Source organism: Sceloporus occidentalis, unplaced genomic scaffold, assembly GCF_023333645.1.
Source record: "Sceloporus occidentalis isolate IW3139 unplaced genomic scaffold, rSceOcc1.0.p SCAF_5, whole genome shotgun sequence".
NCBI classification, from domain to species: Eukaryota; Metazoa; Chordata; class Lepidosauria; order Squamata; family Phrynosomatidae; genus Sceloporus; species Sceloporus occidentalis.
The window spans coordinates 18758725-18771787 of record NW_028316985.1 but is presented as its reverse complement, the minus strand read 5'-3'; the positions used below and the strand labels follow the sequence as shown (position 1 = coordinate 18771787).

General features: G+C 39.9%; 2 protein-coding genes across 8 annotated transcripts in view; one reads left to right on the top strand and one right to left on the bottom strand.

The window, feature by feature from the left end:
* The window catches only part of LOC149311722 (voltage-dependent calcium channel subunit alpha-2/delta-4-like), a 204090-nt gene that overhangs the window by 16430 nt on the left and 174597 nt on the right, over nt 1-13063 (bottom strand). For all 6 annotated transcript variants that reach the window (XR_016281488.1, XR_016281490.1, XR_016281489.1 and 3 more), the window contains 5 exons: nt 11955-12017; nt 8813-8883; nt 7486-7561; nt 4097-4149; nt 27-82 (listed from right to left, as the gene is read on the bottom strand). Coding sequence is in view for 3 of the 6 variants with exons in the window: in XM_089527755.1 (XP_089383881.1) it covers nt 27-82; nt 4097-4149; nt 7486-7561; nt 8813-8883; nt 11955-12017 (319 nt within the window). In the remaining 3 variants the exon portion in view is untranslated. The remainder of the gene's footprint in view (nt 1-26; nt 83-4096; nt 4150-7485; nt 7562-8812; nt 8884-11954; nt 12018-13063) is intronic.
* LOC149311723 (leucine-rich repeat and transmembrane domain-containing protein 2-like) overlaps nt 6659-13063 on the top strand; it is a 63542-nt gene continuing 57137 nt past the window's right edge. For both annotated transcript variants that reach the window (XM_089527758.1, XM_089527760.1), the window contains exon 1: nt 6659-7195. The gene's annotated coding sequence lies outside the window, so the exon portion shown is untranslated. The remainder of the gene's footprint in view (nt 7196-13063) is intronic.

The following is a 13063-nucleotide window of genomic DNA, read 5'->3' as shown; positions in this document are numbered from 1 at the left end:
GGCTGGCTGTAATTCTACATACTCACCATCTGCCAAGTTGTCTGTATGCCAGAAGCTAGATATATTAAACTCCAAAAGGAATCTGTCAAAAGAGGGAAAAAAGATGTATTTTATGCTGGCCCAAAAGGGACAGAGGTGTTACAAAGGCAGTTAGTCTGGGTGACTGGCTGTACTTTGACTTAATAAGCTTCAGAGACAGTCTAAAACTTACCTTGCAGCTCCTTCTAGTTCACACCTGATCCAACCACTTAAAATCTTCTTTTATTACTTTTTAGAATGGATAATTTTGCCTTAATCTGAAAAGAAATTACTAGCAGACCCCATGGCAAGATGGTCATTAACACTATGTTCTTTGGGGCTGAGAGGGAAATGCACTCAGTCACCTTGAAAGCCATCTGCTCAGCAACACAGTGCTGGTATTGGCTGCGCAGTAACAGCTGTGGAATACGCCTGGCAAGCTAGTCTCTACAGAACTCTTGGAAGCTGGCTGTTGTCCCAAATTTAGAGGTGTTTGAATCCAAGCACTAGAGATCTGGGTCCAATATAATTATTGATCTCAACTGTGCCAGATGTACTTAAGATTCTGCCTTTCTTGCTGGTGCCACTCATATATGGCTCAGTCAGATAAATTTGTGTGAGAAAAGAATGATCCGGTGGTACGGCACATTTTACAACAGTGTTACACACACACACACACACACACACACACACACACACACACACACACATGTGTTCACATGTGTACATAAGAGTTATGGATCATATGAGATTTGCCAATACCCAAAAATGTTTCCCAAGGAAGATGGAGAGTCTCTGCAAGAAGCTGCAGATTTTTACAAACTGTACTCTCCCCCCGCCAGTAAAATAGGTGGGGTTGTCTCCTCATGTTTGTGTATTAAAGTATGTTTTCATTTGCAGTTCCCATAAGGTTCTTTCCCACGTTTGTTTTAGCCTATTTTACTGTGTTTCTCCATGCAATCTAATCTCATTGCATGGAGAGGAAACCATTATGAGGAGATAGCTCCATCTTTTCCACAGCTCTTGGAAGGTGACCATATACAGTTTGCTTGCTATATCTGTGTGTGCATCTATGCTGTATAAATAATGCAGTTTGATACCACTTTAAGTGTGGTAGCTCCACCCAATGTAATTGTGGGATTTATAGTTTTACAAAGTCTTTAGCCTTCTCTGCCAAAGAGTGCTGATGTCTCACAAAACTACAAAGCCCAGGATTTTGTTGGATGGAGCCATGGGAGTTAAAGTGATGGCAGACTGCACTATTTCTACAGTGTAGATGCACTCTGTGAAGGCTCCCTGCAGGATGCAGAGCCCTGATTTCACAGAGGTGTTAATGGTGCATGACACCTATAGAGATACAGCAGACTCTCTGTAGCATGTGAAGGATGACATTCCCCTCATGGGATGATGACATGAAAAATACAGCTGCCATTTAAAAAAGGCAAATAATAATGGGAAAACCAGTATTATAAGTTATAATATGTAGGTTTGTCTATTAAGACATGGGATAGTCACTGGAAATTAGTTACTCTGATCTCCTTTTCTAGAGATGTGCAATGTAAGATATACTGCATTCATACAATTTTGGAGAAATCATGTATCCTTCTCTGAAAGATAAAGACAATTATGCTGCCTATCTGATAAACTATTGCCAGATGCTTGGATCCCACAGGAATTAAGGTACCCTAGAATGCTTATAGGGAGCCCTGGTGGTGCAGTGGTTAAATGTCGGTCCTGCAGCCACAGCGCTGTAAGTCTGATCCTGGAGGGCTCCAAGGTCGACTCAGCCTCCCATCCTTTTGTAGGTCAGTAAATTGAGTACCCAGCTTGTTGGGGGCAACTGGCTTACACATTGTAAACTGCTTAGGGAGTCCTAGTCACTGATAAGTGGTACAGAAATGTACTTGCATTTGCTATTGCTATTGTTTCCATTTAAGGGCTGTTCGACAGTGGAACAAACTCCCTCGAAGTGTAGTGGAGTCTTCTTCCTTAGAGGTCTTCAAACAGAGGCTGGATGGCCATCTGTCGGGGATGCTTTGATTGTGATTTCCTGCATGGCAGGGGGTTGGACTGGATGGCCCTTGTGGTCTCTTCCAACTCTACGATTCTATGATTCTATGATTTTGTAATAAGTCAAGATGGGATTTTGCCCCTCACCAGAGCTTCAATGCTGTACATGCATGTGTGAAGTGCCTGTATGTTACCCAGCCTGTATGCTTATTCCAAATCTATTACACAACACACTACATTGCAAAACTGGGAAATGATCAGCACAGCCTACCCATGAAAGTAAGGTGCAAACATCATAGCATTTTCAGAGAGGAGGAAGGGAAGTGCTACTGGAATTTGTGCTAAAGCACTGAGCCAGAAGAAAAGAAGACTTACATGCAAATATCCTCTTGCTAAAATAAGGCCCAGATGTTTTATTAAGCAGACCCAGTGGCAGAATTCTGTCTTTATTAATGAAACTCATATGACACCTACATCTTCTGGACCCTAAACCTCCTATGGTGTTGCACTGTCTCTGCTTACTGCTAAATGGAGGGAGGGGGGGACTCTCTGCCATCCAAATGCATATTGGCTTCATTGCAAGGTGTTCCCCAAATAATTTTGGGAATTAGCTTAATGTGTGTGTTTAGGGTTGCCATAATTGTCCACTTTTACCAGGGACAAAATGTGGAACAAATTCAAGACCAAACTGTAGGACAACTGCAGGACAAAACTCAGCCCAAAATGTAGGACATTGAAGAAAAATGGTGGACCTTAAATGTCCTACATTTTGAGCTGAGTTTTGTCCTGCAGTTGCCCTACAGTTTGGTCTTGAATTTGTCCTACATTTTGTCCCTGGTAAAAGTGGACAATTATGGCAGCCCTGTGTGTGTTGGGAATTTCATAAGAGATTGCTAGATCCTCCATTTTTTAAAAAAAATATAGCTCCTAGGATTCATTGGGGAGAGGGAATGGCTATTGAAACCAATTTAGTTGTCTTTAAAGCATTTTTGTTTTGCAACTCAGACAAAAAGGTTCCCAAAGTTGCTTACATAGGCTCAGTAAAAACAAGACAGCCAATACCTGCAGATTTGGAAAGAGAAAAGCAAAAGGCAATAGTCTTTCAACAGGACTGCTAGAATAGTTTCTTCCTTCATTACCAGCTGCTGGAATGGCTTCTAGGGAGTTTATCACATGGGATGAATTTCTCTTAATTTCGAATGAAAAGAAAGTGGGGCCAGAACGCATTTACGTGAATTTGCTAGTTCAGCGAATTCATGTGAATGTGAATTGCATTCGATCTGGCTTCCCATTGCCAGAAAATAGCTTGCTATTGCCCGAAATTGCGTGTGATGGTCTATCACACAATAACGTGAAACCCCATGATTGCGTTCAGATTGCCATTGGATAATACTTCCAATTTCGCTTGTCTGATAATGTCCTAGGATTCATGGCTGAGGGATGTGTCTTCAGGAAGACTGCATTTCATCTGGGTTGGTGGCCTGGCCCTTCTGCCCACCACATTTCTTTGTCTTACAGCTTGTGGAATGGCTGCAGGTGATGGCACTTCTAATATTTTTATAGTCTTCAAAATTCACTAACTTTCAGGGCCCTTTCACACCACACAACTATAATGCTATATGTCCTATGGAATTCTGGGATTTGCAATTTAGGGATGGATATTTATAATTTCCAGCCTGTGAACTCTTGTGCCCCCCCCCCCCAACTAAAAACTCAAGGATTCTACAGGATGTGGCCATAGCGCTTTAAATGGGTTTCCAGTGTTATAACTGTTTAGCATGAATGGTTCTACATTGTAGAATAACAGGACTATTTACATAGTGATCATAGTTTTTTCCCCTTCACTTATATTTCAATTCATATCCACTTTTAATGTTTTATTAATTTTCTGTTACAGTAAAAGTTGAGAATAAAAATTTATTTAACACATTTAACTTGAAGGCCTGCCCATTAAAATTTGGGTCCAGTTATTAAACACAAATAGTTGCTGATTAATGTACTGATTAAATCTAATGAAATGGTAATCATTGTTGTGAATCCACCCTCCACCCCCCCGTTTTATACTTACATGAGGCAGTCAGTTATCAGCCACCTTACTGCTGCCAATAAGGCATAAAATGGCTGTCAAAAAGAACAAAGATAAATGTCTCAGAAGGAAAGGCATATTTTTTTACAAGAGTTCACAAATCCAGCCTCACTCCATAACCAATCAACAAATGAAAAGGTAGGCTTTACGAACCAGGAAGAATTGTACCTAAGTCATCCAAGTAACTCTTTATTCCTATTGATAATAATTTGGAACCACTTCTCTAAAATAATCAGGATGTTTATAAAAAAATACATAAGATGCTTTGGAGATGCAATTATTTCACTACCTCTCTCCAACTGGAATAGCCTCAATGGATTACAGAAAGAAAAGGAAGAGAAAAGTTATTAGTGGGACTAAAAAATTAGGCCATATTTCTGTTCAAATGATGGGCAAGAAACTGGTCTTGGTTACAGGAGTCACATAAACAAGTCTTATTATTACTGCCTAGTGTAATATGGACTCTTCAGGACAATGGGAAAATTTCAGTTTTAATCTTTACATTCAAGGAATTTCTAAACATCACGAACATTCTGAAAATACCAAAAATGTGGATATTGTTTTTCTGAAGGCTTTGCACAAGTCTACCTAGGAGAAAATGTAGAATTTTCATTAATGATGGGGGAGGACAGGAACTGTCATGCTTTGTTCTTGTTATTTGCCATCAAGTCAACTTTGACTTATGGTGACTGTATGAATGAGAGACCTCCAAGATTCCTGGCCATCAACTGCTCTGCTCAAGTCTTGCAAATTCAGGGCTGTGGCTTCTTGGAATAAATAAATCCACCTGTAATGCAGTCCCCCTCTTTTCCTGCTGGCTTCCACTTTATCAAGCATTAGCATCCTTTCCAATGTGTCATGTTGTCTTATATATATATATCCAAAGTACAACACTCTCAGTTTACTCATTTTTCTTCTAATGACAGTTCAGGCTTGATTTGCTCTAATACCCATTGATTGGCTTTTTAAAGCAATCCATGATAGCCATAGAACTCTTCTCCAGCACCACATTTCAAATGGTTCTTTTTCTTCCTATCAGCTTTCTTCACTGTCCAGTTTTCACAACCATACCTAGAGGGTTTCTTATGTGACCACTTTCCCCCCTTTACTGGTGTTTAGGAAAGTCCTGTCAATCTGTCAGTTGAGTCTCATAGTTTACTGCTTTAGCCAAAACTCACCTGATGGCAAATCACTGCCTATCATCTATAAAATTTATGTTGTTATTGTCCATTGACAAAAAGGCTCTACATTATTATGTTCCTTTAAAACATGTGTGGGCATCATGTCATTCTGCAGATGTTGGATTGCAACTATCAGCGTCCTTCACCATTGACTAAGATTGCAAGTCTTTGTGATTCAGTAACAACTGGAGGGATACATGATTTCCACTTCTGCTTTAAAAAGAAAAGGAATGGGAATGGTTCTTGACAAGGCTGTAATCATGCCATCACCCTAGCTCATTCATTGAATTTTTCTGGGACGTCAGTGAAATCTCTAATTGTAACCTTCCTTTGTTCATCCACCATTTCATCAGTCATTTTCCCCATCATGAAAAATCAGTTAGGGAGAAAAAGACTGAATAGAATAGTGTTTTGAAAGTGCTAGTTTGAAAAGCCCTCTGCCTGGAAATTTCCTAGATATCCATAAGAGACTAGAGCAAATATAACCAAGCAACAAGAACCTGCTGCTGTTTACTATACCTATCTAACTGTAACTACTGAAAGTTTTCCTATCTAGCTAATACAGCTTTAATTCTATAATGTAATCCAATTCAAAGCAGTTCTGACCACAGAAAGCTAATTAGTTAATCCAAATCTAACAAGCAAATCCTATTCTGTCCCATTAAAGAAATCCTGATAAGAAACTTTCTTTGTGTTAACTTTTTATTTACTCATTTATTAATTTTGCTAATCATAAGGAAAATGACATACATCCTTACAGTACACATAGTAATGTATGGTCTGATCTTTTATGTTAATTAATCAAAGTAAATCTTAATATAAATTATATATGAATTATATATACTGACATTATTATATGACATTACTACATTGATATTAGCACATTGCATTTTAATCTATTAATATTAATTACGTTTTGATATGTAGTCTATCCTTTTATATTAGTACTGACTACTGATTTATAATTTTGCAATTCTCTTTTCTCTTCATGAATATTAAAGTTTTACACTTTTAGAAAGCAAATTTTTGGATTTCTTTTACAGAGTGAACTTTGAGAACACAATAATGCTTTGTTATGATTTTACATAGCTGAAACTGGATCCAGAATATTACAATGCAGGATTAAATTTGGCACTGGTTTTATGCATAAACAAAGAAGTACAGTCTGTGTCAGGATGGTGGAAGTACAGAAGAAATGAAAGTCAATATCTTCCCCTGAACCTTCCATCTTCTCTAAAGCTGTATGTGCTGCCATTTGTCCAAAACAAATGGAACAAAACAGATCTAAAGACAGTCCTGGAATTCTGGGTCAGTTTGTTTTTGAAGGGAATCATTATTTTCTCTCTCTTTTTTATATGCAACTTTGGAACTATTTCTTTGGCTTTGTGACTCCAGCTAACTGTGTGTAGAGAAGCAAAAATTATTTGTGGCTAATATATGTAGCTGCCCTGTCCCACAGAACTTCAGCACCTTGAACTTGGATGCCTAAGTTAGCTAGATATTTATTTATTTACTTGCTTTCATATTTATTTATTTATTTACATATAGTTTTAACGTCTATCTTTGTTGTGACAGTAATGTGTCTGTGATCCCTCCTCCCCAAAAAAACCCACTTTGGAGCAGAGTCAAAAACTGTCCTGTCCTGTCATAAATAACTAAAATGCCTCTTTCCCAGCATTTCTGAATGCTAGTATAGTTACAGAGATGTATAACATGTTTTCTTTCTAGTACCTCATCTCCTGTGAACCTCTGAACATGCTGTTGAGTATGTGGGATAAAGAACATGAGGACATGCACACCTTGGCTTTCTCTTCTGCCTTTGCATGGTCCCCTAAGAGCTCAGAAAAATCATTTACATTCACAGCAGTGGCAAGAATGACTCCATCCTCACAGAACAAAGGTACTCCTGCCCTCATGATGATCCCTAAGGAAACTGTATAATGTAAAGTCAAAGGCTTTCATGGCCAGCATCCATAGTTTTTTGTGCGTTTTTCAGGCTATGTGGCCAGAAAGAAACTCTGCTAGAACATGGCCACATAGCCCGAAAAACCCCCCAAAAGCTAAGGAAACCGTTTAGGAAGTAATGTATACTATTGTATTCTTAATATAATATATTCAGAGTTTCATTGGGTATGACATTTTTGATCTGTGATAGTAGCTACCCCTGGCCTATGATATGAAGATACTTACACTAAGAAGAGGTCGAGCGCCACTATGGTGGTGGTGGGGTACTTTACACATGGCTTGATAATCGAACATTTTCACCCTGCAAAAACACACAAAGTGACAAACAAGCCAAAGGGCAGAACATTGGAAGCTACTTTATATTGAAAGACCGTCAGTGTACCTATCCCAGTACAGTCTGTTCTGACTGGCTCTACAATTGAGTTACAGCTACTTTCTCTGAACATAAGAACAGGCAACTGTCCTGTATAGATAGATTCAGAAACAGAACTGAGAGATGTCCTTATCTTGATAACCTAATTCAGTCGATTCTTATCGATGGATGTTTCACACCATGATTTAATTCTATATTATATTTGGCTGATCATGTTATATTTCAGGAAGAGATTTCTTACTGATTTCGCATTGTGCCCCCACAGTAGCAAAGCTTTATATCTGAATTACTTGAGAAAAACCAACTGCTATTTTTATTCATCCAAGCTCCAGAAATCTGCTTCTATGAGCTAGTTGCTTCTTTACAACATTTCCTGGCTACTTACAAAATGCAATAGCTATATGTATTTTCCCTGGCCAGATCAAACTATGCAGATAAGACCTTTCAGATACACCTCATCACCACCTTGAGGACATTTGTACCATTAATACCTTGCCATCATCAGCACAGAAGGTGCTTCAAAACATAGGAACACAGGAAACCATTTTATACAAGAGAACATGAGCCCAGGTCTGACCATCAGTAGGAGACAGCATGTATAGGGGGATCTGCCAATTTAAGTTCTAGGCACCAATTCTATTTTGGCAATGTACAAAGCGACACAAACAATCAGAAACATAAGATAGTGTCTCCCTTGCTCAAATAACGTAGGATCATAAGGCTTCTGAGCGTTTCCGCTTTTAAAAGATAGGTGCCTGCAGCCATTTCCCTGCCATCTTTCAACATGTATTTTCAAAAGACAAGTAAGGGAATACTGCATGTAACACTGTGCTCACATTTGCTCACATGGCATATGAAGTGTGTGATCACAACTGTAGTCAGTATCTGTTCTTGTGATCACAGGAAGATTTTTATCAGCTACTGCTGTCATTGCTGATTGCTGACTTATGTTCACACCTTATATTTGACAAACTGTGTATATAGCTCAGGACAGTTGGGAGGCTTTCGGTGAATGCTGAATATGAACCACTTTTAACAAGTGAAGCAATATGCTGCCTACCACTGTTTTCATCCTACCTCTTTCCATAACTATATAATTCTTACAACAGTAAAGAAATTTTGCTTCTCCCAGTCTCTTCTCTGAAAGGAGATTGTCTCATAGAAGTTAGTGACACTTACTGTGTGAACATTCCCATATTTATGAGCTGGGTCATAATAGAGCCATCCACTTCTCCAAAAAATTTTCCAGTCTGCATGCGGAGGGAGATAATAATGACAGAAGAGCAAAAGCTGTTAGTACTAAACCTCCTTACCTTCAAATTACTCTGGCTAATCTATCCCCACTCATTACCACTATAATAAAATGAACCCTTTAAGGAGGTAATGTTCTATGAGGTACTCAGGTTATTTTGAGAAAAATTGTGATAGAGAAATGTATGGCAGTGGTTAGGAAAAATTAAAACCAAATCTTAGTTCTGCCATGAACTTATTCTGAACACTTGAAATGGTCCAGATGAATACTGATGCTAATGATGCTGAGGAGAATAACTGCCTACCTAGCTGCTGTTCTGCTCTAACCTCTTTATATTTTAAAGTTACTTAGTCCAGAGAAATCTCTACCTATGGGATGGGCAACTTGCTTTGCATGCAGTTATCTTCAATTTTCCAAGGTTTTCTATGTTTGGAAATTACTGGTGTCATCTCCAGTTCATATTTTCAACTGAAATGATCACTTGATTACATGAATGCTTTGCCTGAGTGATATTTCAGCCATAATATATCATACCTTATTGCAATGTGTCTGTACATGGATCTGACGTTGAAGACTTTAGCTCATTCAAACACAAAAATTATCTACTGGAACCTCACTGATTCTTTAATATCTTCAGTGGTTACCGAACTATTTCCAAGGACAATACATCGTGCTGATGCTTACCGTTGAAGCCCAACATGATTTGGAACCAAGGGATTTAAGGAATGCCTAACTCCACATCAACCAGTCTTTAGATATTTTAGATATTCCTCCAATGCTCTTACCTATTAAGATTAGGGGGCAGCAACTAGGAAAATGGCTCTCTGTGTCGGGGTCTTCATGACTCTGGAACTTTTGCTACAGGTTACAGACTGAAACCCTTAAATACTTTTTAGTCTAGTTTGTTACTGTGTAACTTCAAATTATTTCTGATTTATAGTGACCCAAGGCAACCCTGTCATGGGGTTTTCTTGGCAATATTTTTTCAGAGGGGGGTTTGCCATTGTCTTCCTCTTAGACTGAAAGTGTTTGATTTGCCCAAGGTCATTCAGTGTGAATACATGGCTGAGCAGGTATTTGAACCCTGATCTCCCAATGTCCTGGTGCAACACTCAAACCACTACATCATGGTGGCTCTTTAGTCCCATGCCTCTCCAGACTTCCCAAACTTTTTCTATCTCTCCCCACCCCCCCAATGATTTATTTCTAAATGTCTCCAGGACTCGCTGCACTGTTTAAAACAAAATAGAAGTAGATTTCCAGCCACTCCTGTTTCATTTCTCTTTTTGGTTCTTTGACAATTATGGCAGTCCATGGCGGGATACAGACGGGCAAAAAGGGGTGTGTTCATGACGTCATGAAGGTATAGCCTTCAGATGGCCCTTACCTGAATGCTGCCATGAACACGCCCCCCGCACGCCCCAAGCGGGAAGAAGCGGCATTAAAAAGGTGCTGCTTTTCTCCGCTTCTTTTCTACATACTGCGCAACTGCGCAGCTCCATCTATAAGCTGCTGCACCGGTATGCCAGAATTGTTACGCCGCTAATTTAAGTTGCCCATTTAAAAGCTCCGTGTCTGCTGCGTCGCATAATGAGTCGGGGTCCTGGAACATGTGCAGTTTGCACCGAGGCTCTAATTAGAGCGTCAGATGCCATGCAGATGTGGAAGCTGCAGCACAGCTGCACTCTATTTTAATGCTCGTAACCCTAACCCTAACCCTAGAGCAACATGTACGCATGCGCTGCTAGAATTGGGGAAAGTTTGGAATTTAAAGTGAACCCCTACACACATTCCTGTGCCATTTTCACCTAACAATAAAAAACCCCTAAAACTTTAAATATTTACATATGTACAAGGGAGGTGATGGGGGATGGCAGGGGGACAGCGGTGGCAGCGGCGACAGCTGTGGCTGTGCATTGCAGATTCAGCAAGAGCGTGGGGACCAAAGGAGAGGAGGCATCCATGATGCTGGTGACACTACCAACCTGCAAGCGGACAAGGATGCCAACACCAGCTGATCACCAGCTGGCAGGAGACCACTATTGTTCTTGGGCAGGGCGAGGGGAAAAGTTTTAAAGGGGCTTGGGTGCTTTAAATGTGCACATAAGCTTTCTGCCGCCGGTGCTTAGCCAGCCGCCAGCCGGCAAAAGAAAAAAAAAGCCCCGTTTTTGGCCGCCCGTGCAGAAGCTGCCTCTCTCTTTGCAGCGTCCTCCGAGGCGGCGGTATGGAAACTGCGGGTCAGAAACGGCCCCAGGTGAGGCGTCTTCACTGCCCCCCATGTGGAAGCCCCATACACCTGAGCCACGCCCCCGGGGCGGGCGGTCTGGAGGCTCCGTATTCAGCAGAATACACCTCCAAGACGTCTTCCCCTGCCCATCTGTACCCCGCCCAAGGTTTTTTTTTTAAGGTTCCAAGGCAGAAAACTGAAGCATAAACCCAATGCAATTGTCCATGTCTGACTTGCATGGACATGAAGCCTTGAAGAAAGCACTAATTCATTCAAAATACTTTTTCAAAGAGAGGAGTTTGTTAAACAAGGAGCACTGAACACCTTGGATTCAAATTCATCATTTGAAATCAGAATAATCTATTTTAACATCACAGGAAGAAATGGATCAGACCATAGGCCATCTCAGTTGCACATTCAAGTGCTACGATGAAAGTTTTAAGAAAATGTTTGACCTCCCTACAACACTGGGCGTAACCATGGAAATTTTGGATTCAAACTCTTGCTCACAGGATTGGTTTGCAGGGGTGGGGGGAGTATTATCTCAGACTAACCTAACTCACAAAGTTTCAAATAAACAAATCTTAACTCCTTATAGGAAGGCAGAATACAATTATACACCCACTCCATTGATCATTTCTTTTGGGAAGCTTGCACAAAGTCTAAATGTAACTGAGGCTTGTATTCACTACTACTCTGGGAAAACTCCAAAGAACTTTAATAAATCTAAAATAACTTCTCCACTTTGTTCTTTCCTTTTTCATCTAGTCTGTTTTTCTCCCCACCCTATTATTTTTCAAGTAGGCACAGAAAACTGTGTGCATTCATTAGTTTATTCTTACCTGTTTGGAAGCTTTCGAAACAAGTATGAATCCATTATTATCAATGAGGAAGCAGTTCAGATTCTGTGGAGAAGTGAAGACAAGATTTAAGAAAGAATGTATAAACAAAACATAAAACAGAGGACTTTATCACATGGACAAAAAAGACGGGAGCATAGCAGGATGCTCCTGTCAATATCGCTCAATGATGCAAAGATTATCACATGACATTGCGCGATATTGCAATTATTCCACAATTATCACATGAATAAATAGGAATTCTAGTCCCGCTTTTAAGATTCTAGCACTGAGTTATTTCGTGATGTTGATGCGAGCATCCCGCTATGCGCCTGTCTTTTTTGCCCACGTGATAAAGTCCAGAAAGTGATATATGAAGCCCCTAACAAATATGGGAGCAAAATTGAACCTTCTGGGCTGGACAGATACCAAAAGATTATCTAGTACTGACCTCTACGGAAGTTGGAATTTCCTGAAACTAGTTAGGGGACTGCAGGTACTCTTGCGCCACTATAACAGTATTACATTTCTTAATATCAACAAGGGATAATCTTAACTGAATTAATATGAGGATACCTCAAAATCTTTCTCTGCTTGCCTTCCTAAAAAAGAGATGGTTCTGTCTATAAGAAGAGTGTGTGTGAGAGAGGGAGGGAGTGAGGGAGAGAAGGGGGTGATCAAACCCATTTTTGGCTCTAAATCTCCCCATGGCTGCTTCTGATAGTGCCCTCCACCAGAAAGCAGCTCTTTGTATATTTTCCTTCTCATGGGAATGCTTCCCTGACCAACTACCACCACCGCCACCACTACTACTACTGTTACTTCTACTATTACCATTTCTGCATCCCCATCCCCATCCCCATCTTTGGGACAAAGTAAACATAGTAGTGTATTATTCCAATATACAAGGACAATAGCATTTAAAAAGCAGTTGTAAACTAAATTTACTTGCTCATTTTTATCCTCAGAATTAGTCACAGCTATGGACTTCAAAATGTTTTAATAAAAAAAAATCAATAAGCCTAACAACACTCTTGATATTCCTTTCACATCTGGAGAGAATGGAGTATCACAATCCTTTACATTTCCTAAATCAATCCTGGAATTATAAT